This window comes from Pipistrellus hanaki (genome assembly GCF_964339955.1).
Source record: "Pipistrellus hanaki genome assembly, chromosome: 1".
Classification (NCBI taxonomy): domain Eukaryota; kingdom Metazoa; phylum Chordata; class Mammalia; order Chiroptera; family Vespertilionidae; genus Pipistrellus; species Pipistrellus hanaki.
In genome coordinates this window covers 80637867-80665844 of record NC_140503.1, presented here as the reverse complement: position 1 = coordinate 80665844, position 27978 = coordinate 80637867, and the positions used below count along the sequence as shown (strand labels likewise).

The following is a 27978-nucleotide window of genomic DNA, read 5'->3' as shown; positions in this document are numbered from 1 at the left end:
TTAGAACAGCGAGGTCCAGACCAACTGCAGTGACTGTGTATAGAAAGGAGAGGAGCCATAATAGAAAAGCATGTCCACAGCTTACCAAATGATAGTTTCCATTGATTTGTAAATAAAATCATCTGTGACCCAAGGTGGGAAAACAAACCAGTTATAAACATGCTTGTAATTATAATGGACTTCTCACTTGGTCCCTGATGGTCTCTGTATACATTCGACCAAAGCCAGGCCCAAGTGGAGTCAACTAAATAGCATCTGGAATGACCCTGAATGGTGGGTAAAAAATCATCCTTTTGGTTAAAAAGGTGCTTAACTCATGTCTTTCTAGCAGATGCCAGGAACAGGGAGAGCAATGCTCTGCATGCAGCTGGTGCTCAGGTCTGACCACAGGTGACGCTTCCATAGACCAAAAAGAAAAACTATCAAGCCAACACTTTCACTACAATGAAATAAAATGGAGCGAGATTTTTTTTTTTTTTGTATAAAATATATTGTTCTTCCAGGCTGCAATGATATAGTTTCTATTTAATTGCAAAGAAATCCTAAGAAGGTTATAGCAGTGAAACATTAAAATTCTAAGGGCAACTAATAACATTAAAACTTTATAGCCCCAGATAGAATAATTTAGACAAAAACAACATGAACATATGTTTTGTGTAATAATAACAAACATTTATAGCTGTCAAGAGAGAAAAACACAGGTTTATGCACACCTTAATGGTGTGCATGGGTGAGCATGAGTATATTTAAAACATAATATATTACAGAAATGACAGCAGGCATGGCTCTTCTGGGTACTATGTTAAATCAATGAATAAATTACCAAAAGTGAGCTGTGGCTGTTTGGATGTGTAATTGAGCTTAACGTATGTAGTGTTATTTCAAAAGAAATTGTTCAAGGAGTTTTGAGCCCAATCCACTCTGCATCTATCCCAGGCAGTTTACAAATAGCAATAAATGAAACTGTTTCACAGTAGGAAGGAAGTTTAGTCATACCCATTACTTAAATGGAGGAAAAGTTAATTTTAATATGCTTTGCAGGGATTGAAAACAAACTTATAATAATTTGCTTATGTTCACCAAACTGGAAATTGAAATGTTAATATTTGAATTTAAATGTATTTTAATTATTTACTGTTTGACTCACAAAATCACTAGAAGTTATTTGTTCAACTTAAAAAAATACATTTACAACCCTTCATAAATATATCTTTATTATTCTACTTGTTTTAATAACGCCATTTGAATGCCACACATTTTCAAAAAAAATTATTAGGACCAGAGAATTTGAAATAAATTTTAACCTTGTTTGTGCCAACTAGTTAATGGCAATTGGTAATAACCATGCTGCAGACAAAGCCATTATTGTGATTTTTAGAATAAAAATAACTTCTCATAATTTTCATTCTAATTATAAAGTTGTTTGTCTTACTTAGTACTTGCAGTTTTATGAAACAGGGAAAGAGGTATGTTTTCTTATTTTCCCCTGCCTATTTTTTCCTGACCTTAATCATTTCAGATTTTTTCTGTAATATATAAAATGCCATGACCCTTTTACAAAGGAAGAGTGAAGCAAAATTCCTTAAGAATGAAATCCTGAATTACAGATCTTGCCAAGTAGCCAAAAGGGCCACTCCACAACTGTGACATCTTTTTAGGAAACTGCAACTTTAAGCAATTTAAAATGTTATGACAGGCTTAGGTAACAGCCATGCTGACTCCTTATTTTTCACTTCTTTTCTGTTAATAGGGTCATTATATCATGGCAGATGCAGGATGCAGGAATTTCATGTGTTTTATTAAAAGGAGACTATTTTTCTTGAACAGCATTTTTCATCTGTCCTATTAGTCCAGCATGCTGTCGTAATTTACGGCCACCTAGCACACAACTGTCTTCCGATGCTCTCCCAACCGTGTGGAGCCCTGGGTTCGTAAATCCAAACACTTGCTTTGCATTTGCACTAGGTGAATAGCTCCTTACTGCCACTGGAAATAACTAAAATAAGCTTGTATGGGACAAAGATCTCTTTGATTGTTCAAAATCACAATCCAATTAGATAGGAAAGGCCGTCCCTCTGCCTTTTCATCACCACCTTTACTCATGTTGCCAGTGTCAACACACTTTACCACTCTACTCTCTTCTCCCAAACCTTCGCACAAACCAACCACTTTACTGACTCTGCTATCCACGGATCCCCAGGGTTTCTACCCTCCGTGAGCCTATGATGATTAGCACAGAGCAGTCAGATGCAACAGACAGCAGAGCCCACTTGGTGCTCAGTGCTTGTTAGGAGACCAAGATGTGGAAATTATCAGGGCAGGAAATACTGCTTCGTGGGCTGGAAGTTTAAAGACCAGGCCATATGTGCTGAAAAGCTATTTGGAAAATGTTTCCTATTTTTTCATCATTTGAGTCTTCTCTGTTGGCAACTGTGGCACAGATCTCTTACCTCTAGGAACTGACCCCACAGAGGCATTGTTGGTAGTTAGTTAAGCAGCAAGCGCCAAATTCTTTGTAGAAAGGAATTTGCCAAGGCTCCTATGGGTGAGGCAATAAGAGGCAGAGCCTTTCCTTGAGGATGCTCATGTTAAGCAACTCATTTTCCTTTCCTGATTTAAACTGAGTCCTACAAAATTAATGGGCAAGGAGAGGGGAAATGTGGGAAGTGGAAAGGAATCAGCAGCTCAGTGTTCAATTACCAACCAATGGAAAAAATTTAAATGTTACTCCATGAATACCAGACCTACCAAGAGTACATAATGCACAGTCATAGAAGCAATTTACTATACATTTCTAGATAAATGTTAATAAAATCATAGCATACAAGGCCCTTGAAAAGGTATCATAATAACTATTTCTAATAACAATTATAAGGATTAACATCATAATTTAAGAATTCAGATCCTGTATCTGTTAAATATCAGGATCTAATCACCTAGGGGAGAATGCTAGAGCTCAAAACATATGAAGATATTATACCCTGAATCTATGGGGTGCACAGGGCCAGTAGTTTTGCACGGAAAGGAATCCCGGGAATCCCGTGTGGTATGTAGAAGGTATGGCCTAACCTGAGACTGATTCTAATTTTTCTGGCACCTTAACAGCTCCCACCACCACCATCCCAGCACCATCCAAGGTCCCTATTGTGAAGTTTCTGGCTCTGTGTATCGGTGCCTCAAAGTGGCTCTTTTCAGGTTCTACTTCCTGTTTTCCTTTTCACACCCATTCCCTCTGCCTCCAGTTGTAGACTCAGTCCCTGCTTCAGACTGTGTCTTGCTTCTCATGCACTCCTTCTCCTCGGATGCAGTGATTCTCCTTCATTCCATGTCCCACTCAAAGGTCCTCACTGTAGACCAGACCATGGCCCAGCCCTCCCAACCACTTTTATGGGAACAGGGAGCCAAATTCCTACTCTGGCAGCAACTACAGGAGTTTAGGAATGTGTGAACTATCTATCTCTTGTCTTCTTGGTAACCACATATGAATCTGTAACTATCCAACTCTGATAATACTTCCATGCATATCACCTACTGTCTTCAACAGCCCTGTGGGGCAGGGAGGTAACATTATCATTCCTCCTTTGCAGGTGACCAGACAGGTGTAGGGCAGGAATTCTAAGACTTACTGATCCCTAGGGACAGCACCTAATATTTGCCCATGGCTTATGGATATACGGACTTATTTTAAGCTCAGTTATCTAATTCTGGAATATACCTTATTTGTCTGTATCATTATTACTGTCTCAAAGTCAGTTCCTCTCCAGTAATGAAAATAATTGGTAACATTTAGTCTTGGGAAAAACCTACTAACTTATTTGTGTGTTTTTTCCTTTCAAATCTTGTCAAGCACTATACTATCACTACTATAGCATATGATATATTCTTATTACCATTTGTTTGAAATATTAACTTTACCAAATCAATATACCTTTTTTTTACCATTAAAACTATCCTATATAATAAAGAGGTAATATGCAAATTAACCCTCATGCTCTCACAAGATGGCTGCCTACAACCAGGCAGGCAGGGGAGTTAGTAAGGGATGACCAAACTACTGAACAAGAAGGCCGTGTGGGGCAACCAGGCCAGCAGGGAGGTTAGTGAAGAATGACCAAACAAATGAACAGCAGGATGCAAGGGGTAACCAGGCCAGCAAGGGGATGGGGGGGGGGGGGGGGGGAAGTTGGGGGTGAGCAGGCTGGAAGGGGAGAAGTTGGGGGCAAACAGGACAAACAGGCAGTAAGAGTTGACCAGGCCAGCAGGGGGGGCAGTTAGGGGTGGTCCTGGCTGGGAGAGGGGCATTTAGGGGCAATCAGGCCAGCATGCAGAGGCAATGAGAGGCAATCCAAAGGGTCCCAGATTGGAGAGGGTGCAGGCTGGGCTGAGGGGGACCCCCCCCCCCTTGTGCATGAACTTCATGCACCAGGCCTCTAATTTAAAGATAATAAAATGAAGCACTAAACAACTAAAATGAAATAGTAGAAACTAAATAATAGTATAGTTGTACATTCTTTCCTTCATCAATTTTTATAACTTATTAAACTTAATAGAATTTTCAAACACATTCTATTAGGAATTATAATCTTATAGCAATTATAGGAAATGGAAATGGAAAAACAAATACAAAAATTATGTATTTTCTTGAAATTACACATTTGATTGTCCTCTTTAGGAACTCAATAACAACTGTTAAGTTGTTAAATGTTTAAAAAATGTAGTATTAGCCCAGCCATGACGCTTATTAATTCACAACTGGCATATCTAGGATGTCAGTGAGCTAACTAATTCATAAATAACCTTGTTTAAAATGTCAAGAAGGCCAAATTTCCAAATAAGGAAATAATAGATTGCTTTTTTTTGCTTTATTTTAAATTATAATGTGAAAAGCTATAAAATATTTTGCATTAAAATACTTTATCTTAATTTTATATAACTGACCTAGATTCTATCATATCAATTAAATTTAATTAATTAAATCAATTTAATCTCCATAATCTCAGAGAGTATAGATCAGTTTAAAAACTGATGTAGTCCTAGCCAGTTTGGCTCAGTGGATAGAGTGTTGGCCTGTGGACTCAAGGGTCCCAGGTTTGCTTCCAGTGAAGGGCACATGGCCAGGTTGTAGGCTTGATCCCCAGTAGAGGGTATGCAGTAGACAGCCAATCAATGATTCTCATCATTGATGTTTCTTTCTCTCCTTCCTCTATTAAACCAATAAAAATATAATTAAAAAAATAATAAAAACTGACACAAATATTTAAAAACTAATAGAAATAAATAACCTAAAGAATCCTATCTAATAAAAAAGTAATATAAAAATTGACCAACACTCCAACACACAAGATGGCCGCTCCTATGTGACCATGTAGACATCCCCATGTCTACATCCCCATGTAGACACAAGATGGCTGCCACAAGATGGCTGGCAGGGGAAGGCAGTTGGGGGTGACCAGGCCTGCAGGGGAGGACAGTTGGGAGGGTCACAGGCCTGCAAGGGAGGGAAGTTGGGGGCAATTAGGCCTGCAGGGGAGGACAGTTAGGGGTAACCAGGCCAGCAGAGGAGGCAACCAGGGGGCAACCTGGTTGCAGTTGGGGGCAACCAGGCCTGCAGGGAAGGACAGTTTGGGAGGGCCCAGGCCTGAAGGGGATGGCAGTTTGGGAACCAGGCCTGCAGAGGAGGTCTGTTAGAGGAAACCCAGGCCTACAGGGGAGGGCAGTTAGGGGCAACCAGGCCTTCAGGGGAGGACAGTTAGGGGCAACCAGGCTGGTAAGTGAGGGCAATTAGGGGTAACCGGGCCAGCAGGGGAGCACAATTGGATGTGACTAGGCCTGCAGGGGAGGACAGTTAGGGGCAATCGAGCCAGTAGAAGAGCAGTTAGGCATAGGTCAGGCTGGCAGGGGAGTGGTTAGAGGGTGATCAGGCTGGTAGGCAGAAGCCGGTAAGGACATTCAGACATGCAGGCAGGTGAGCAGTTTGGAGCCAACAGTCCTTGATTATGAGAGGGATGTCCTGGTGGGATCGAGCCTAAATGGACAGTCGGACATCCCTAGAGGGGTCCCAGATTGGAGAGGGTACAGGCTGGGCTGAGGGACAATTTCATGCACTGGGCCTCTAATACCTATATAATTTAAGAATTTTTGTTTCTGTTGTAAATTTGTTGTTCATTAGCAAGCATTATTTGACAATAGTATTTGAGGAACATATGCTGAGCACTGCTGAGTACAGAACAACTAACAAGAAATAGTTCCCCACCTTCAGAGAGCATGCAACCTGGAGAATATCTTTAATACAAAATTCAAGAAGAGAATGGGATGTGTACAAATATTATAGGAACATAGAGAAAATTGAGAGTAATTTGATGGGTACTGGGTGGAAATTAAAAGGACTGAACAGGTGAAGATGGGCAAAGAAATAAAAAGCAAAATGAGAAGAGCATACAAAAAAAGGACAAATTGGTCAGTTTTGTAGCCCCATGTGGCTGTAGCAAAGGAAGACAAAAGAGACTCAAAGGAACAAAGCTCAAAAGAAAGGAACTTTATAGATAGGTGATGAAAAATGACTGAAGCATTCTGGGTAGTAGTTACAGTGCAAATGAAAAAGAGGCAGGAGAGGTACGGACAAGAATGTCAAATTAGGAGGCTAGCTTTTGAACTACGTCCTGTGGACCCTGCACACAGGTTGGGGACAGGGACCAATAAGGATCAAGAAACTATTGTGAGACAACATCTGCTTAAAATGCAGGATCTCCAAAGGTTCTATCTTCAAAGTCTTTTACCAAGGCCCAGGTGGTAGTGTGCAGGGGGGAAAGCCTCCAGGTTCTGAGTCAACCAAGAAATTCTACTTTGGTTTGTTTTACAAATAGGGGCTACATGTAACATTTTGTATGAAAACAATGATTATTAAACAATTTTAATAATTTTTAAATTAAAACAACCAATAAGGATCAAATGTTTTATTTATAGATTAAGGATGTCAGAGAAGTCATGAGAGAACACTGATGAGAATAATTTCAATAAAGTGACTGTGGCCAAAGGCACCATGTAGCAATAAATTGAAAAGTAGGAGGGGGAAAATGACAGTGCAGCATTGGGGGTGAGGGGAGTAAAAGAGGGTGTTTGAGATGTGACAGGTAGAGAAAGATTAAAATTATATAGTACCTATCCATCTATAATAATTAACTAAAACAGTGAATTTGTTGCATAGGATGCTTGTGTCCCCTATAACAACAAAACATCATACTTCACTAATAGTATAAGGCTAAACAAAGAGGGAAATTATTTCAAACACTGAAGGATTAGTTAACTCAACTGTTCAATAATATGAAGAATACATATTTGCCTTCTATCATCTTTGCCATAGAAGCTTTGTCCTCAGCCTAGTTCTATTCATAGTGATGAGACAGCAATAGCAGTTTGGCTTCACCTCCTTGTGAAAGTACCCAGGATTTGAAAGGGAACCTTCCTTCCTCTCTGTAAGAAATGAAACCTTATCTAAAGCCCTGAAAGAGGCTTTTTTCATATCTCACTGGTCAGAACTGCATCAGTCACTGTGCCTAAACCAATCATTAATATAGTAAGGGGGTGGGGGAGGGGGGCAGGTGGTTGTGACTCACTGTAGGGGCTGGGGAATAGGGCCCATCTCACCTGAACTACATGGTCTGAAAGCCGGTAGGTACGTGGACAAAATAGGTTGTTATGTTAGAAAAAAGAAAAAGGAGGAGGAAAATGGCTATTGGTTAGGCAGACCACAAGCCTGCAAATTAAGCTTAATAATCACTGTTTGATGCTGCCGTTGATGATTATATCATTAGTGCAACATCTCCAACCCATTTCCCTTTTATGTGGAAAAGTGTGCCTATACTTTCTAATATCCAATTTTACCATTTATGGGAAGAAAGAAAACTATTGATTGCCTAGGAAAAGTACACATGACGAGAGTTTCTATTTTGAGATATGCATTGAAAAAAACTATTGTGAGACAACATCTGCTTAAAATGCAGGATCTCCAAAGGTTCTATCTTCAAAGTCTTTTACCAATTTCCTTTTTGGGTATTAGTCAATGAAGAATAATCATTAAACTTTTTGTGTACAACTGAGACTACAAGAATCTGCAGATAGTGATAGAAAATGCTATTTGTTAAAGGCCAGAAGCAGAAATATAACTCAAAACTACAATACAATTGGAAAAAATACAAAAGTAATTACAAAGGAAGAAAAACACTCCAAACACCAACTTTTCCTTTATCCAGTGATAACTTTGTTTGCATCACTCTTGTTTTTGTCTTCTACTATACAGTTAATAATTCTTAGATTTTGACCAAAAATAAAGGAGGAGCCCTAACTGGTTTGGCTCAGTGGATAGAGTATCGGTCTGTGGATTCAAGGGTCCCAGGTTCGATTTTAGTCAAGGGCATGTACCTTGATTGCGGGCACATCCCCAGTGAAGAGTGTACAGGAGGCAGCTGATCAATGTTTCTCTCTCATCGATGTTTCTAACTCTCTATTCCTCTCCCTTCCTCTCTGTAAAAAATCAGTAAAATATATTTTAAAAAATAAAAAATAAAGGAGGAGATATTTTCAATTACTGGTTAATAGTAATAGTATAAAAGTTTTCACTTATTAGGAAATGAGATAGTTTTACTTCATTCTAAAATGCAATGAAAATAAATATACAAACCTATCTAATAAAGAGGGAATATGTTAATTGACCCTTACACTGTCATAAATATGGTAGTGCCTACAGCCAATAAGGAGGAAATATGCTAATTGGCTGACACACCCTCAAAGATGGCAGCACCCATAGCCACAAGATGGCAGCATCCAGTCCCCTCAGCTCCAGCGAGGCAGCAGGTGCACAGCAAGGCCAGGCCCGCCCTCAGGTAGGCCTGGCCTTGCGGCATACCTGCCTCCAGAGTCTCCTAGTCCCCTCAGCTCCCAAGCTGTCCAGGGCTGGCCCGAGGCACAGGCAAGCTTCAAATGGTGGCTGCCCAGCTGCATAGGTCAGTCTGAGACTCTGATAACCAGGGTTGGCCGAGGCTTGTGCTGCCAGCAGTGGCAGCAGCAGAGGTGTGATGGGGTGTTGCCTTCCCCTGATTGCCAGGTGGTCTCCCACCCCTGAGGGCTCCCAGACTGTGAAAGGGGGCAGGCCAGGCTGAGGGAACGCCCCCTCCAATGCATGAATTTTCATGCACCAGGCCTCTAGTTTAATAATAACTTTGAAAAATGCATTTTGTGTTCTGTTGAGTCATATTAGTCTAATTTATTTGAGAGAGAAAAAAAACATCATAACACAGAACTTCATTAATGAGCATGGTAGTGGGGCCCAGAAAGCTTCCATTTTATAAATATGTAATTCCTAGAAGAGTTTGTGAAGAGGAGAAACAATGTGTAATCAAAAAAGGAGGTTGGTATAAAGCAGCCCAGACTCTGGAACCTCCAAAGTCTTGAATATTGGGAAAAGTGCCAACACACTAAGCTGGTTGGCATCATCCTACAATAGTCAAAATCACTGGCACTATTGAGTCTGCTTAGCATCAGCATCATGAGTTTATATCATGCAGCTATTTGTTTACTTTCCACTAGGAAAGAAATAAAAGCTTTGGCCATGAGGGGCTGAAAAGTAGAAAAGAGCTAAGACAAAAAGGAGTTTTTCAAAATTCCTCATAATTCAAAATGCATAGCTCTCAGATTAAAAAAAAAACAAACTATAAAAGGTTCAGATAAGTACTGAAGTCTAAATATGTTGATGAAAATTTACTAATTTATTTCTGGTCTCAAAATTAGACCAGAATTTCTAACAAAAAAAAAATATTGATTTTTATAGTACTGGACAAATGAAACTATCCAGTGAAATTCATTTATCTTATTTGACCAAGCTGTTTTGGGCATGTGTTTTATGGAGATGGACTCTGTTCCAGAGAAGTGATGATCTGGGTCATTTTACAGAGCAGAGCTATATTTCCTACAAAGATCTAGTATTGTAAACTATATTATATTAACTAAATCACATTCATCATTTAGAAGGATGTGTGTATGTACACAGATTATAGTGCACCAAATATAATATGTCAGAGATTAGACTTTGTTAGAGTTTCAAATAGTGGTTTGATTCAGTTCTGCCCAATGAGTTTATGTCAATTTAGAGACCTTTACTTTCTCGGGTTCAATCTCGACTAATCTTGTTAGAGAGCTTTAGAACAAAGACTAGGAATCTCATCAACCACTGTGCTAGTCAGCTGCTCTGTCATGTTAGATGCTTCTGCTCTTTTCCAAAGAAGCAACTCAGTATATTATTTCAGTAAATCCATTTAAATAAAGACTTAAAGGGAAAAAAAATAAAACTTACAACCTATTAAAATAATTGACCAACTGACTTGACTCAAGGAAGTACAAAAATAATAATATCACATTTTTCCTTTGTATAGTATAAATTGCTAGCTATTTGGGGGAAATAATTGAAATGGCTCTTTGAAAGATTGTGCTGCAAAAAGAGAGAGAAAGATAGAAAAAAAGAGCAGATGGTAAGAGGATTACGCCATTATTTACAGCTAAGATAAAGTATCATGAAAGATAAGATAAAGTGAAACTCTGTCTTTAGCTTTACTAGTAATAATATAAATCAACCCTCTGGCCAAAACTGGTTTGGCTCAGTGGATACAGCATCAGCTTATGGACTGAAAGGTCCCAGGTTCAATTCCAGTCAAGGGTGTGTACCTTGGTTGTGGGCACATACCCAGTGGAGAGTGTGCAAGAGGCAGCTGATCGATGATTCTCTCTCATTGATGTTTCTAACTTTCTATCCCTCTCTCTTCCTTTATTTAAAAAATCAATAAAATATATTAAAAAATAAAAAAATAAATCAACCTTCAATATTATATGTAAATTTAATTATAAAATTAAATAAAGCATATTTTTCAGCTCAAATAATGTTTAAAACCTGTAAAACAAAAATGTTTAGGATGTAGTTGCTGCTCTGGGCCATGAATTACAATCACCTTCAATGTTAACTATCCTATATAATAAATAGGTAATATGCAAATTGACCATCATGCTCTCACAAGATGGCTGTCTATGACCAGGCCGACAGAGGGGTTAGTGAGGGACAACCAAACAACTGAACAAGCAGGCTGTGTGGGGAAACCAGGTTGGCAGGAGGGTTAATGAGGGATGACCAAATGACTAAACAGCAGGTTGTGTGGGGCAACCAGGCGAGTGGGGGGCAGTGAGGGGTGACCAGGTTGGCAAGGGGGGAATTTGGGGTGACCAGGCCAAGAGGGAATACAGTTGGGGGCAACCAGGCCAGCAGATGGGGGGGCAGTAAGTGGCAACCAGGTTGGTGGGGGGGGGGGGGCAGTTAGGGGTGACCAGGCCAGCAGGGGAGGCAGTTGGCGATGGTTAGGCTGGCAGTGAGGTGAGCAATTAGGAGCCAGCATTCCAGGATGGTAGAAGGGATGTCCTGGTTTGGAGAGGGTGCAGGCTGGGCTGAGGGGGACCCCCCACTCCCCATACACGAATTTCGTGCACTGGGCCTCTAGTAGAAGCTATAAATGGATGTCTAAGATAACAGTGGAAGTGGTATCACAAGGCTGTGTGTGAGTAATCACCAAATGTGCGGTATAAATAGTAAATGTAGTGTAGTTTAGAAGGGATAGCAGTCACTTAGGACTGGAAATTGTAGGAAACTCTTATTGAGAGGGTAGGATTTGAGTCCCACTCTTATTCTCTAGTCCCTCCTCACCCTCAACCCTCCTCCTAGTCAAATAATTGCCCCACTGACTTATTCCAGTGAATTTCCCTTCATTCTAAATCATTTGGCTTTCCTCCCTCTTTACTATTGCTTACCACCCAATATTTGTTCTTTCTCTTTGTCTCTCAAAATATACCCTCTCTTCCTGAAACTCAGAGTTTCACCTGACTCCCTTCCTCTTCCTCTTCTTAATCACTGTACTAATTCATCTTTTTTTCTCATCCTTCTTGAAAGTATCTTCTTCAATGGTATTTTTTTAACTAGTTCTATTCTTTATTCTATGAACATGCTCAGGTTACCCCTATGCCATGAAAAGTTCCTTTGACCTACATCCCTATTATCTGCTGGTTGCCAGCATCCTGGGAGGGAGTGGCTGGGAGCTTCCCTGTTGGCATGTGGATTCTCACTTAACCCCCAATTTTAATGTGGCATCCTTGCTCTTAGTTAGTCTAGGCATTCTTCAAGGTTCTATCAAACCTCTTTGTTCTCACACAATGGCCTTTTCTTATGACTATCAACTTTCAAGGCCACAGCTGTTATTTCTATTTGGACTGACAAACCTATATCCTTAGCATTGATCCCCACTGTAAGAAGCTTCAGGCCTGCATTTGCATCAAAGTATTGCACTTAAATACATAGATGATTTCCAGGCTTTTTTTATTCCTAAATAATCATTCTCAAACTTGCCTACACAATGGAATCACCAGCAGAGGTTACAGAAATATCTATGCCCAGGTTACCCACCATGATATCGACATTAATTAGACATCAAGGTCACTGTACTCTACTTTCAAAACTTCTTTTTATCAAAATGTGTCCAACCTTGAATGGTAACACTGTTCATCTACCTGCTCATGTTCAATTCCTTTGAGTTGGCATTAGCTCGTTTCTTATCCTTCCATTTCCTAGACACCAAATCCCAATATATACTCTTTCATAATATCATATGTATATAATATTAGTCATTGTACGACGGGTCTAGTAATAATTAATGTCGTTTTTACCCGTGCCTCCTCTCCCATGCCTGTAATTCCTACTTCCCCACGTAATCTTTGCCCTTCTACCCAATATAGTAAGCAGCTGCCTTATGGAGGGGTGCAGAGCAGACTTTTATGGATGGCCATACTGCCAGCATTATTGGAATAAACACTCATCAATGATTCAAAAAAAAAAAATAAAAAATAAAATAATTAATGTTGTTTTTAAACATTCGTTTAAAATCTTGCCTGGCGTTGACTTGTATTGACATAACCTTCAAACACGTGGTATCTACAGAACGTGTGAAGTGCAATTAACAAGTTTTGCTTGAAAAAGTTTGTGTTTGGTTTGGTTTTTGTTGCAAAACTAGGGCTAAGAAGATGGCGGATGAAGAGTATATTCGACACTGCATGCTTTACGAGTTCCAATTAGGAAGAAAAGCAAGTGAGGCTGTAAAAAAACATCTGTAGTGCTCTTGGTCAAGATGCAGTTAGCGCCAGAAAATGCCAGCGTTGGTTTGAGAAATTTCGCGAGGGAAATTTTTCGTTAGATGACAAGAGTGGTCGAGGCCGTGTGTCCAATTTTGATCAAGAAGCTCTTCAAGCTCTTTTGGTGCAAAATCCTCAAATTACCCAACAAGAGCTTGCGACAACTTTAAATTGTTCACAAAAAACAATTTCCAATCAATTGCGTGCACTTGGCAAAGTCCAAAAGTTTGGAAAATGGGTTCCTCATGAGTTGACCGACAACAACCGTAATCAAAGAGTCACAATTTGCAGTTCGCTCCTCTCTTGTCAAAACCGTTTACCGTTTTTAGAGCAAATTGTTACCGGAGATGAAGAATGGGTGCTGTATGTTAATTTGAAAAGGCGGCCTCAATGGTTGGACAAAAATGAGGCTCCGCAGCCCACGCCAAAACCTGACTTGCATGCGAAAAAAGTGATGTTGTGTGTTTGGTGGAATTTTAAAGGAATTCTTCATTATGAACTTTTACCATCTAACCAAACCATTACAAGTGCAGTGTATAGTGCCCAATTGGAAAGGTTAGCCCAAGCTTTAAGAGAAAAAGAACCCGCGCTGATTAATCGGAAGGGAGTAATTCTTCACCATGATAACGCAAGACCGCATACTGCAAGAATCACTGCTGAAAAACTGCGCCAGTTGGAATGGGAAGTTCTCCCTCAACCTGCATATTCTCCTGATATTGCCCCTTCCAATTACCATTTGTTTCGTTCTTTGCAAAACTTTCTTCTTGGAAAAAAATTTAATAATGAAGAATGCCTCAAAAATGCATTGACCGAATTTTTTGCATCAAAATCACAAGAATTTTACAACAGAGGGATTAAAATGCTTCCTGAGTGTTGGGCACAAGTAGTAGAAAACAACGGCAACTATATTGTTGATTAAATTTTGTTGTATTGTTTAAATAAATTCGATTTAAAAAAGTATTAGAAAACGACATTAATTATTACTAGACCTAATAGTTTCTCAATTCACTGTCAGTTCTTCCTCTCTCATCCCACTTTCCATCTGTTTTCTATGGCTAAATCCAATAGTTAAAAACACTGATGGCAACTAGTAAAACACAAATGCTTCAGCTGCTATTCAAAGCTCTCCAGTATGAAGCTCAAAGATTTTCAGGCTTTATTTTCCAGTAGGTCCTCACCTTTCCCACAAACTCATGGACACCCCATAATCAAAAGACACCAACTATTACTGTTCCCATTTTCTAAATGTTCCTCCTAGGTTCCCTTTTCCATATTTCTAACCATGTTATTTCCTCTGCCGGGAATGCTCTTCCTCTCATATATTCCTCTAATTTATCAGAACATTAGAGACCTCCACAAAAATCCATCTGCTCTTGGGGCATGGGGAAGAGCCTTCCCAGACTCCTTCACATTGAAAGAATGTCCCTCCCTCAATATCCCTATCTCTGATCTATATTATTATAGTATTTACCACACAGACTGACTTAATTTAGAATTATGTATGTGTATCTGTGTCCCTCCTGGGCAATGCGCAATGAGAGGTACAGTATTATCTCCAGAGCTATGAAATCAGTGTACTTATATATTTAATATTTATTGATTTTAAGATAGATAAGACCAGTATATATAAATAGAATGGAAAAATCCCAGAAAACAGAAAAGAAAAAAGAAATGGGGAAATGCATTTGGAAGATGATGAATTAATTAGAACATTTATGACATGAAACAGTGGCTTGAATCTTGACTAAGCAGGTGGAATCATAAGATAGAGTAAGGAGTTCGGCATTTACTATTAAGTAAGGTTTTTTAAAAAGACTCTGAATAAGCCTGAGTATCTATCATGTGTTTGAAGCCCAAGTGTTGCAATCAGTAAAGTGAAAATAATAACAGGAGGTATGACTGCTAGTAAGATCAATTGACCCTTGAACAACTCAGGGGCGTGGACACCTCCCCATACCTGCACAGTGAAAAATCCATGTATAACTTTGTCTCCTACTTAACTAGTAATAGTCTACTTTACCAGAAGCCTTACTGATAACATAAACAGTCTGTTAACATACTATATTTTGTATGTTATATGTATTATGTACTGTATTCTTACAATAAAATAAACTAGAGGAAAGAAAACGACAATAAGAAAACCATAAGGAAACCCTGGCCAGTTGGTTGGGCATTGTCTGGTGCACCAGGAGGTTGCTGGTTTGATTCTGGTCAAGGACACATGTCTTGGTTGGGGGCTGTGCAGGAGGGTGTGGAGGAGGCAGCTGATCACAGTTGAGCTCTCATCTCTCATCTCTCATCTCTCATATCTCTCGCTCTTGCTCTCACTCTCTCCTCCAACCTTACCTTCTCCTTTTCCTTCTCCCTTTCTCTCTTGGAAAAAAAAAACAAAAACACCAATAAACTATTCTTTAAAAAAGAAAGAAAACCACAAGGAAGAGAAAATATAGTAGCGTACTATTTATTGAAAAAATATCTGCATGTATGTGAACCTAAACAGTTCAAACCCAAGTTGTTGAAGGGTCAGCTGTATAACAATGAGAAGCCAACACCCCAACCCAATGCAAAATGGCATTGAAGTTGCAGTGAGGCAATCCTATCCCTGGGTTCTGGCACAGCAGACCTCCAATCTAATGTTTCCCGAGAGGCATTCGCCTCATTGAGGCACATTAGAAGGCAATACTGACAATGTTCTGTGAGTCTTGGTGGCCAAGAGCACTACAGTTCACTGAAAAATATCTCCATCTCCGTTAGCATCAGAACCACATAGATGGCTATATACCAATTAAAAAGGAAAAAGCAGAATGTGGACAGCTCAGTGCTTTTTTACCTCAACTGAGGGAGAGACACTACGGGTATGAGAACAGTTAAGCAAGCACTGGGAGTATTCAGGGTGCTGAGTGCAGGTGTGTGTACATTTGAAAGCTGCTGCTTTATGAGAAGTCCTAGGTGACTCAATAAACACGAGAGCCAGAGCAAAGTAATCCCTTTAGCAGGGCTGTCCCTCGCTTGGCCCGCTCTGCTGCCAGAAACAACACATTCCAGGGAAAATGTGTAAATCACACACTGAGGTAATTGTTTCACACTTTCAAAAATTTTACTTATTAAATTCAAAGTGTTTTTAAAGAAGCAATTCTGTATCTTGCCTTCCGTTTTGTACGGAAACACTTATAGACATTTTTTTAATGTTGAACTCCACTACATATCAAAAAGTCCTTCTAATGTGTGAACTATATATCATCTTTAAAACAGGTAGGTGTTTAAAATGGGAATTCTAATAAAAGAGAATGTACCTTTGCATCCAAAACAGTGCTTCTTTGCAACTCTAGGTATTATAGATTCAGAGGTTAGGCACTCTTTGACTAAATAAGGGGGAAAAAAATAGGCTACATACCTACTAAGGTCAATACCATCCCCGTGTTGATTAGAGACACCAAAGAATTTCGCTCCCAGATTCTTGCTGAGCCAAATATTTCTACCTACCCTCAAGGCCACCAGCAATGGGAAGAACAGTGTGAAAATTCAAGATAAGCTCTGGTCTTTACGTCATATAGACCATGAAAATGCTAACCATTAAGTGTCCTTTGACCTAATAATATTTTATCATCTCAATCACTTTTTCAGTCACCCCATTAGAGTGTCAGACTATTAAAATGATTCCTCATCTTGGATTCACCCATATATCTGATAATATGCAAATTTAACTGCCTCAAGGAGAGTAGAGAAACTATTTTTTTATTCCATTATATCATGAATTTCTTCAGAGAAATAACTCACTTTTGTTTCTTCTTTCAAAAACACTTTTGAAGAAAAGTTGCCCTTCTGATAACAAAAAAAAGAAGAAAAAAAAGAATCCACAGTGAAGAAGGACTCTCCCTAGGTACTGCATCCCAGGACCATGTTTATCTAGTTCAACAGGAACGAACTGGGTCGAATACTGCCTTTCCGTTAGAATTCTGCACAGAAGAGGTGGAATTAGTAATGTATTTACTACTCATTTGCTTGCATCAAGAACCCCATTCCATTTCAATCTGCCAACATCCTAATTAAGATGATCTGAATCTTAGGTGATCTATTATTCCAGATCTAAGATAGTGCAATCTACATTAGGCGAAATGTTACACTGTGTGCTTACACCGAGATGATAAGACCACTGAGCAGAAAAGCATGTCTCCCCTTATGTCTGATCCAGCACTGGGCTGAGCTCTCTGTCAGCACTCAATAAATAATGGCCAGGCCTTTGCCTGCTGTCTTTCTTTCTACGACTTTAGGCATGATTTAATCTTACTATATCATTTCTGGTTCCTTTGACAACATATACTTGAGCGCTTTTTTTTATTTTAACATGAGAAAGAGAGTAAAGTAGAATACTTTTTATACATGTATGGGTCTATGCATGTCAGACAAAGAACACATAGGTATGATTCCTATTTTCCACCTTAATGCTGTTTCTGAAGATCCTATATTTAAAAATATGCTAACTACATTAGCTTTTGAGCCAATAAAGCAAAGAATGCAGAGACAATGCCTAGTCTCACCAAAGCTTTGGAAGAATCAGAATCAAATTCCGTTGCAGGATAATAATATCCAGCTGTACTATTATCCAAGAGGCAGATAAAATACCTTACAATGCTGTTCCCCAAATCGGCTTCTTTCTCTCCCTTCAGTTAAAGAAAGCTACCTGTAATTCTTCACACACACACACACACACACACACACACACACACACTAGAGGCCTGATGCATGAATTTGTGCACGGGTTGAGTTTTCTCAGCCTGGCTGGTGACCTGGGCAAATCAGGACCGATGGCCAGGGAGAGGGACTGAGGGAGGTCGGCCAGCCATGGGAGGTTGGCTGTGGGAGCACACTGACCACCAGGGGGCAGCTCCTGTGTTGAGCATCTTCCCCTTGGTGGTCAGTGCACACCATAGCTACCAGCCAGTCTTCCTGTCATCTGATCGTAAGGGTCACTTAGGCTTTTATATATATAGATATGTAATTTTATTGATTTCAGGGAGAAAGGGATAGGGAGACAGAGATATCAATGATGAAAGAGAATCATTAATTGGCTGCCTCCTACACACCCCACACTGGGGATTGAGCCTGCAACCCAGGCTTATGCCCTGACCAGGAATCAAACCATGACCTCCTGGTTCATATGTTGATGCTCAACCACTGAGCCATTCTGGCCAGGCTGCCTATAATTCTTTAGCATAAAAACTAGTATCCCATGGCTTGGCTGTCTGATAAACAAAAATATACCTTAACATTAGACTGGTCCTCTCCTGACATCTCGAGAGAGGCCAGGTGGTCAGCGACATACCCAAGTTGGAGGACATGCATGCATCCCTTGGTAGGGCTGAGCAAACATGTTTAAGAAATGTCCTTAAACTTGCTCTTGTTCTATTATTGAACAGATAATGCTGATGACCTTCACAGTTTAATGTCCATTTCTAAAGAAGTAAGAACTTCAATCTAAGAATCTCAAAGAAAGCAGATAAAATATACTCAACCCTAGAGTTCAAACCAGCTAACCCTTTGTCTCCTTTCACTGAGGAAACGAAGATGTTGATTGGAATGTAGGCTATATCACCCTCTAGTAGCTGCAAAGTCCTCTGAATTTACAATAAAATTTTCAAATAGTCTTTGTTTTGGAAATTCATCTGTTCCTTTAAAGAGGACAAAGGTACCACTGCCCTGAGCTTTCAGTGATGTTATGTGGGGAAATCCCAGCCTCCATTCTAAGGTATCTGTAATGATGTGTGCTGCACAGGTGAAAAGTAAAGATATGAAGGAAAGAACAATATAAAGAGCCAATGTGCAAAGGCTAAGAAAGCATTTTGCTTTCAGGATTTTTGTGGGTTTTTTTTTTTTTCCTTAAAAGATCACAATGAGCATGTAGCCATTGCTAAGAGTTATTCACTGTGTTTTGAAATCCCTTTGTCTATACATATTTAAAATCTAACATATTAAAAACCTAGTTTAAGGTGATAAACTTTCATCAATATAAAGTAAAACGTACAATTACAAGCACATTTTCAATTCTTGGATAGAGTGCTGAAGCTCTATTTCTAGAATTGGTGAGTTCTGTTCTCTATTTCCATGCATAAAAGATCTCCCAGTCTTGGGGAAACACTTTTTTAAAAAAATGAAATACAACAAATAAAGTATGCTGCTGATTCCTGGGGGAGACGTTTCCCAGAGTCTTTGAATTTCCCCCTATCTTCCTTCTTTACAAGATTTCTAAGACCAAGTCCTTTACTACAGTCTCTCAAACAAGGTAAAAAAGAAAAATACCCCCTAGATATATTCCTTAGATTTTCTATTATGCTTCTCAAGTTCCCAGTAGCTTCTGAAGTAAACCCAAGATGAATCTGGAGTTATTTTTTATTATGTTTTAATTTTAGTTCCTCTTTAAGGTCTCAGATGAAATAGAGGATCATAACCGCTATGCTTGGGGATGCATTTCCTGGCACAATTCATAGATGACCTGTGCAAGGTCAGTCATGGAAAAAGGACTGACATGATAGATGACAAGTCGAATCCAGCTTTCAGTCTGGGAGGACTTCAGGGTAACCTATTTAAGCTTGCTCTACTAGTATTTAGTGCACAATGGCAAAAACATTTCTGTTTAAACAGTACCTATTTCATGTATTCTGTACAGGGGTCTCGCTTTGGCTTAGCTAGTCTCATTTGGAGACATAAGAGAAATTATTGCACAAACCACTGATCATTAAAGGTCATTTTTTTCTCACACTGTGAGCCATCGTCCACAGGATTCCGGGTTCTAGCCACACCACGTTTTTTATGCCTCGAATCTCTGCATTTCACTCTGGCCTCTTGCCCTTCCCACCTCCTCCCCCACCCCACCACCCCACACTGCCATTTAAAACATAACTCCCCTGCAAATCCTTAATATCCCCAAGTCAGGTTGATTATTTCCTTCTCTGTATACTCATAGAGCTTTGTACCTACCTCTACTAAAGCACTGATCCGATTATATTATAATTATTTGTCTGTTGTTGCCACAGCTAAATATGAAGGCTGGTACATTTACCTCGGACTTACTGTGTTCTGGGCACTGTTCTAAGCACTTTGGATATGTCAGCTCTTTCATGTACATCACAACCCTTTGAGGTAGACATCAGCAGTACCTCCATTTTACACATGAGGAAACTGAGGCACCAGGAAGTAAGTCATTTTCCCACAGACACATAGCCTGTAAGCATTGGAAGTTGAACCCAGGCAGCCTGATTTCAGAGTCTGAGCTTCTCCTATTATTCTTTGTGTTTGCCTGAGGGACTAAGGGAAGTGGTTCATAAACATTAAACAAATAAAAAGAATGATAGTCCTGACATCTCCATAGTTTCCTAAGCTGAAATTTAGAAACACATTTTCTTTGTCTTAAAATTGATTTCACTTTCTCCTTGGACTATGGACGAGTTCACTTGGCCAGAAAAAACTCGCACAGACTGGGGATGAAAAAAATAAATAAATAAAACAGTTTGGAGGAAGCAGGCCTGGGGTTTGCTGGCTCTGCCATGGCCATGTCTTAAGTCCTTAGCACCTCCCTCAGGTCCTGCGTCCTGACACCCACAGCAGCCCTCCCCACAGCGGCTTTGAGATGTGCTGTGTGCACAGTGTGACATGAGGTGCTTTGGAACAGAAATACCATTAACAAGAAAAACATGAGTCATGCTTTATAAACGGACGAGACTCGAGGAAGACATTTTCACTTGAGGGACATTTCAGATAGAGAAGGTTTTCATTGTTGTTGTTTGTGTAGCACCCAAAGCATCAGGAATTGGCTGTGTTTATTTTTCCTCTTAATGTTTAAATGGTTACCTCTTTGGTGTTGTGTGAAAATCCGGGTTGTGGGAGAATCAGGCACCCCTGCAGGAACAGGTCTTTGCAGACAGAGGTTCCCAGGAGCTGTGGAATGCGATTCTGGGGCCCCACCCAGGAGGTGCTGGCCCACCTGAGGCAGGGCCCAGGCAGGTGGTCCTCTCTCTAAGAAATGCTGGTATTGTCTCGCTATTGATAATACATACTTTCTCCTTATTGGGTTATTACTTCCCTCCAAAATGAGCTAATTTCAAAGTGTCAGATTCAAACCGGCCCTGGTGAACAGAGCTGTTCATTTCAGCCCAGGTCCTTCCCAAATTTGGTGATTGCACCACCTCCGCGGTCCCACTTCTGCGCCCCGCTCACCCCGACCCGCCGCACTCTACACCGCAGCCAAGAGCACGTCCTATGCTGAAAATCAGTGCCGTCGTTCCCCCCAAAAGCCCTTGCCCTTGCTGACCCTGCACCTCCTCCGCTCTCCTAATCTCCTGGCCTGCTCACACTGGGCCGTCTCCTGAAAGAGGCCTTCCCTGGTGTCCTCATCGAAATCACTGCTCCCAGCCCGAGGCCCGGGTGCTCCCTTTTCCGTCACATCACATCTCAGTCTAATGCGTCTGCATCTCCACCTGCCCTCAGCCCCACGAGACCGGTTCTGAGGCTGCCCATCCCCAGGCCCTGCCCTGTGCAGTGCCGGTGAGAGGCAGTGGTCCAGGTGGCCACGGAAACGGGCTCTGCGGCCAAAGGCATCCGATCCAAATCCCAGTTCTGCTACTTAGCACCTGTGTGATCTTGAGCAGGTTACTTAACTTGTCTGGGCCTCTGTTTTCACCATAAAAGGTCTACCTCAGAGGCGTGTGTGAGAATGAAAGGAGAAAATGCACAGAAGTGCTATAAAACAGTGTTTGGCATGCGGAAGGCTTTTAAAAAGTAAGCACTCAATAAATTTTTGTTAAGTAAATAAAACATAACAGAGTTTTGTCCTCGCTGGTTTGGCTCAGTGGATAGAGTGTTGGCCTGTGGACTGAAGGGTGCAGGGTTTGATTCCAGTCAAGGGCACATGCCTGGGTTGTGGGCTTGATCCCCAGTAGGTGGCGTGCAGGAGGCAGCCATTCAATGACTCTCTCTCATCATTGATGTTTCTATCTCTTGCTCCCTGTCCCTTCCTCACTGAAATCAATAAAAATATATTGAAAACAAAACATGATGGAGCTTTTCATTGTGCCCTATCTCCTCGCCACCGCGCAGGTGAAGCATCCGTCCAGTGGAGCTCTCCCTGCAGCCTGTGCCCCAGAGGAGCGACCCCCCTTCTGCCCGAGGAGTCTGCTGACTCCGCTCTCCCAGCCACGTGATGAGTTCCAGCTTCGATCCTTTCATCACATCCCTTCTTAGAAATGTGTGCTGGTGAGCCACACCACCCCTCTTCCTTCCTTCACGTATTTCCTGAAATGTGACCTCCTCCATGGAACCTTCTTCAAGAGGAACTGGCTCATCATCCTATCTGCTTCCAACAAATAACTTAAAGGTTGTTGTTTGAGGTTCCAAAGCCATAAATTGTCTGAACTCTCCACTGGACGGATGGTCTCACCGTCCCAGGGCAGGCTGGGTTTTTCCTCTGCCTGCACTTAAGAAGGGGAGTCGAAGAGGGCAGAGGGTTTGTTTAACTCGCCTGGTGCACGATTAGCACAATTCCAACCGCATGGATGCTGAATAAATGATTGGATGACGATTTAATTAATGACTTTGTCCGTGCCAGGAATGAAACTCTGAACCCTTAAACTTGTTTTCCCCTGGGTTACAATATGTTCTGATGCTGAGTCTGTTATGAAACTGGCTTTTTGCATTTACTTCCACAAAAGAACAAATAGAGAAGAAGAGAGAAATTACATGAAAATGTCAAATTAATAAAATGACTTTCTACATCAAGAGTCCGAAGATATCCTTAGAGCATGGCTTTAAAAGGTGCCTCATAAAAATAAAATAAAACAAAATAAAGTTTAATTGCATAGGCTTTAAGAGCTATTTTGTAACTCTGAAATGGATAACCAAAACACATCAATACTTGATCTTAAAGTACTTGTTGTATTCGGTGCATGCGCCATTATGGAGGACTTACACTCAGAGCAGAAAGATTTGTAGCAAAGCATATGACCTTCTTCCCACTACAATGACCATCCCCTAATTAGGCAATGCATCTGATAGTCATTAACAGGAATGAGATAATGAATCACTTTCTCTCTTCTTTGTTAATTTGCTGTAACCAAGCGGCTAATGGATGTCAGAGCTGAGTGATTGCACTGATTATAGTGATTTATAGTTGCAACAAAACAATTTAAAACCATTCTGATTATTCATGTTTAAGATGCTTTATGTTTTGTTTACTAAATGTTTTATGCCCCCCTTTCACCCACCCCCAAAGTGCTGCCCCCTCCTGACCTGGCGCTGTCCACAGAAGGACCTGCTCCTAGAAAACCTGGGAGTTGTGGGCTTCCTTTTTTATTGTTTAAAGTAAGCTATTTCATTTTGTTTACCTATATCCCTCTCTATATAGAGATATATAAAGTTTGCACAATAGAAAAGAAAAGCCTTGGGGCTGGAAAGAAAACTTCAGTAGTGCCCTGTTCAAAAGAAGAGAGAAATAAGAGGAAATAAGGCAAACTTCAAGCTACTTACCTTGGGGCTTCCAGTCCCTTCCTCACCCTCCACAGACACATCAGTGGCCAGAATCTCAGCTTTGATGGTTTCCAGAGCCCTGAGAATCCAGCTGTGCTGCCGTTTGATTTGCCTCTGCAGCTCCTTCCACTGACTCGCAATCATCCGCAGCATGTCCTTTAGTCCTTCTCCAAAGGAAGGGGAGAGCACAAGTCACGGACTTGACTGCATTTATACCCTATTATTACTTATTTAGTAAATTAGGTGGTTATTTCAAACAATCAGCGTCATTTTTAATAACCATTCCCCTCACCTGCCACAACTAGCATTTGTCTCTTGGAATAGAGACTGGGAATTTTTGACTTGACATAAGGCATAAGGACACAAAAAAGTTGTATTACCATATAGATTCATGGTTTGGGATTGACTGGGACTAAAAAAATTGCATGTGGAACAAAAATCACAATGTATAAAAATTATTAACTATAGCTTCACAATCTAAATAAAAGTTCCTGAGTGTATCTATGTGGAGATGCAATAATGATCAGAAAGATGTATGGAAATAGGTAAAGTTAATTTGATGAGAAATGCAGTAAATGGGCCAGAATTAAGAAAGCCGTCTTTAGCGTTAGCGCATCCGATTAATGCTGCTCTTTTCTTATTTAGCTGTGGTAAGCTCAAAGCCAGAGCCAAATTGTAATTCATCCTGTCTTACGGTCTTTTACTACCAGGATAAGTACAACCAAATGACAAAACTATTTTTTATTTATAATCTGTTCCTCATGAATACATTTAGACTGGGGTAAGAATTGGTAGAAGGCCAAAACTCTGCTAATACAATGACCAACAAGGAACATGCAAGACATTCGTGTGTGTGAATTGGCAGGGAAATAATCAGATATCTCTAGCCTGCCAGCTTTGTATCTGTAATGATATCTATAAGTACCTTGATGCATATGCATCATAACTAAATGCACAATTCCCATTCATTATCTTAAGGTTATTTCCAGAGCACCTACATCAAAAAAGCATGTCAATGCGAAGTTTCCAGAAATGTGATTTCAACTGAAACTCAGGCGAACAGCAAGCCCAAAATCAAATGAACAGACCATTTGGAGGCAGTATTTCATCTTATAAGTATCACAGCATTGTATGCAGTATATGAAACATTTATAAATCTTGAAGGTCAATCTGATAATGTAAATATTAATAATACATAAGGAGGTGAATATATGCAGTAATTTACAGCAATGCTTCTTCATTCTTAATAGTCCGGAGACATAAAGACTTGCCCTATTTCAGGAGGATTTACCTGCTTTGTGAGATGCAATAAGCTCGAGAAGCTGGTGTCCTTCCTCCTCCACAGCTTCCTTGAGAGCACAGTGACTGTCTACATTCAACTTAAAACTCTGTAAAGGGGAAAGATAAGCATCAAATCCTGGGAGGGCAGTTTACATGCAACATCCCTACAAAATGACTTGCTACTTTTTATCAGGAACTACAGAGTCCAAGTGACTCAATAGGCAAACTAATTTGCAATACTAAAGCTATTGATATTTGGGATCTGGGCTCAGAATGTTTCCATTAGATTAGCAGAGTGCATCTGTTTGGAACAGCTGACAAATCTAGAAGTTCATTGGGTTTTTATGAAAAGTCACATCCCATAGGCTATATCAAGGGTAGCAGTATTCTACAAAACACACTGAATTCCTACTAGCACACATGAATTCTTTTTTTCTCACTTTTTAAAAATGTTAGTAATAGCACTATTTATGAAACCATAAAAATTTGGCAGCATAAATTTATTAGCCTTATGTGCACATATATAACTCCATTCATATAGTAGATATTCAGCTCTGTTTCTCAGATATGCAAACCATAGAGTATAGAGGTGGGTTAGGGTGCTATATTAAGGAGTTGAACGTTTTCCATAGCTTTGATTTTTGAGTGTTTATGTCTTATAATGTATTAGTGCTTTATAAGTGAATAAATCAAGTATATCAGGGGCATTTTTCACTCATGATAGTCATCCAAAAAAGAAAACCTGATGTCAGGGCTCAATTCCAACTCAGAGCCACTTCTTTCAGGAAGCCTTCCCTAACCCTGACATGGAGTTAATTACCCCCTCTCTCTGTTACCTGCTTCTGTTGTAGACTTTATCAGACTGTATTCTGTTTTATTTCTGTACTTGGCTACCAACTTATAAGCAATTTGTAAGACTTGCCAGTTTCACATTTATCTCCAACTCATGTCACATATGAAATGTTTGATAAATGTTTGTGGGAATAATGGGTATCTGTTGAACTGTGTGAGTAGCACTCTGTGAAGGTGAAGGTTTCCATTTCAATATTTCGAGAAACACAGATGGTTTTCCAAATATTTTTCCATCTCTGGAATGTTGTAAGAGGTTCCAACCACAGGAGGTTCAATAGAGAGTAATTATAGTAACCAATCTGTTCAACCAATGGTTAGTCTTCAGGATAAAAATGTACTCCTTCACTTGACTAATTGGAATGAGCATGAATTCTGAAATATTGCATGCCAAATTTTGGCTTCTCTGTGATATGGCTTCAAAATATACAACATATTTTGCTCCCACTAAACACTGAGCCATAGCTGTGTGCATTGTACTGAACTTACCAATAGTATTAAGAATATTTGCAGAAGTTCAAGATGGTACAGTCCCAGTTGGAATAAAATTTGGACAAAAGAGGTTAAACGACCATGATTATGAAATTTGGTATTCATTCATTCACTTATAAACCATGTATTGTCCTATTCTGTATGCCATGGCAGGTAATAGCAATTAAATGGATATAAAGCATGGCCCCTGGCATCAAAGGGCACCTGCCGTGTTACAGGAGAAGGATATGTAGTGGTAAGTCTGGGCTCTCCTGTTTTTAGTGGAAAATAGAAGTCTTTTTAAATCTCAGAAGAAAAAAGGCATCAAAACTCAGCCCTAACTGGTTTGGTTCAGTGGATAGAGCATCAGCCTGCGGACTGAAGGGTGCCAGGTTCAATTCTGGTCAAGGGCATGTACTTGGTTGCAGGCACATTCCCAGTGGGAGTTGTATAGGAGGCAGCTGACCGATGTTTCTAACTCTCTATCCCTCTTTCTTCCTCCCTGTAAAATCAATAAATTATATATTTTTTAAATCAAAAGAAGTTGCAAATGAAGGAGAGAGGGCCAGGCAGATTAGGCCTTGAAGTATAAAAATAAAAATTTTGACAAAAAAAAATTCTCAAAAATTCATCTGACTAGAGAAATTAAGAATAGCAAAGTTTCAGCCAAATATGACAGAGACAGTATTGGGTTTCCCCAAAGGTTGTTCACTGTTTCTTGTATTTTCCTCTTTCAGTTATAGATACTTGGTTAAAGAAAATAAAGTTTGGCAATGTATGGGAAGCCTGATGCTTCTGGTCAATCCATAGGATATGAAAAATGAAGTATCTATTGTTTTATAGCTTAAGCATGGCTGCTTTCACTTTTTGCCCCTGCAGTGGAAAGCCCCAACTCTGAAGTAAGGCCATGCAGAATGAGGTACATGTGCATCTCAGGGAGAAGGGACAAGAAAAAGAAAAACACTAGAGATCCACTCCACAGTGCCAACATCTAAGAAGAAACCTATTCTAGACAGTTCCTCGTGACTGTAAAGTTAGCTCATGCTCTCTTTTATTCTATTTGCATACAGCAGACTTATGCTGAGTGGCTGGTGATCATGAGCTTGGGAAGGGGTGTGTCAGGCCCATGTTTCAGAGGAGAACAGAACCTAAGGACCTGTGAGTAAATTGGATAATTTGACATAATTCAGGTCAAGAGTATGGACTATATGCAGCTGGATCTGGTTCTGCCTCAAGATGATACGGAAGTGCTTGATTAAGAAATGGGAAAAAGATGAGGTATTCATTATTTTTTAAAAAATAAGCTGATAAGCTTGATGCTGTAGAAAAGAACCATTTAATATAACTATTATCCAAATGGTACAATATTGCTTGATTTTCAGGTGCACCCATTAACCATTAATGTTATCAGTTAAGGAATTCACAATGGGCCTCTGAGAAGGCAGCCAAGCAGGCACATTAACAAAACTGTCAATGAAATTTCTGGCTCCTAAAAGATTCTGTAATAATCTCTTTCTCTTCTACACCCACCTCTTCCCTAGGGAAGAAAGCTTAGACAAAAGGGTTTTCTTTTTATTTTCCTTGAACTTGACACTTGGACACATTTCCATTCTTGAGCTTCTAACACATTTCCTCATCAGTGCCTCATGG

General features: G+C 40.1%; 1 protein-coding gene across 8 annotated transcripts in view; it reads right to left on the bottom strand.

Moving 5' to 3' along the window:
• The window catches only part of AKAP6 (A-kinase anchoring protein 6), a 456973-nt gene that overhangs the window by 191626 nt on the left and 237369 nt on the right, over nucleotides 1-27978 (bottom strand). For 7 of the 8 annotated variants that reach the window (XM_084874316.1, XM_084874310.1, XM_084874311.1 and 4 more), the window contains 2 exons: nucleotides 25019-25115; nucleotides 23728-23894 (listed from right to left, as the gene is read on the bottom strand). In XM_084874316.1, coding sequence (XP_084730442.1) covers nucleotides 23728-23894; nucleotides 25019-25115 — 264 coding nt within the window. The remainder of the gene's footprint in view (nucleotides 1-23727; nucleotides 23895-25018; nucleotides 25116-27978) is intronic. The other variant, XM_084874315.1, reaches the window with a different exon arrangement.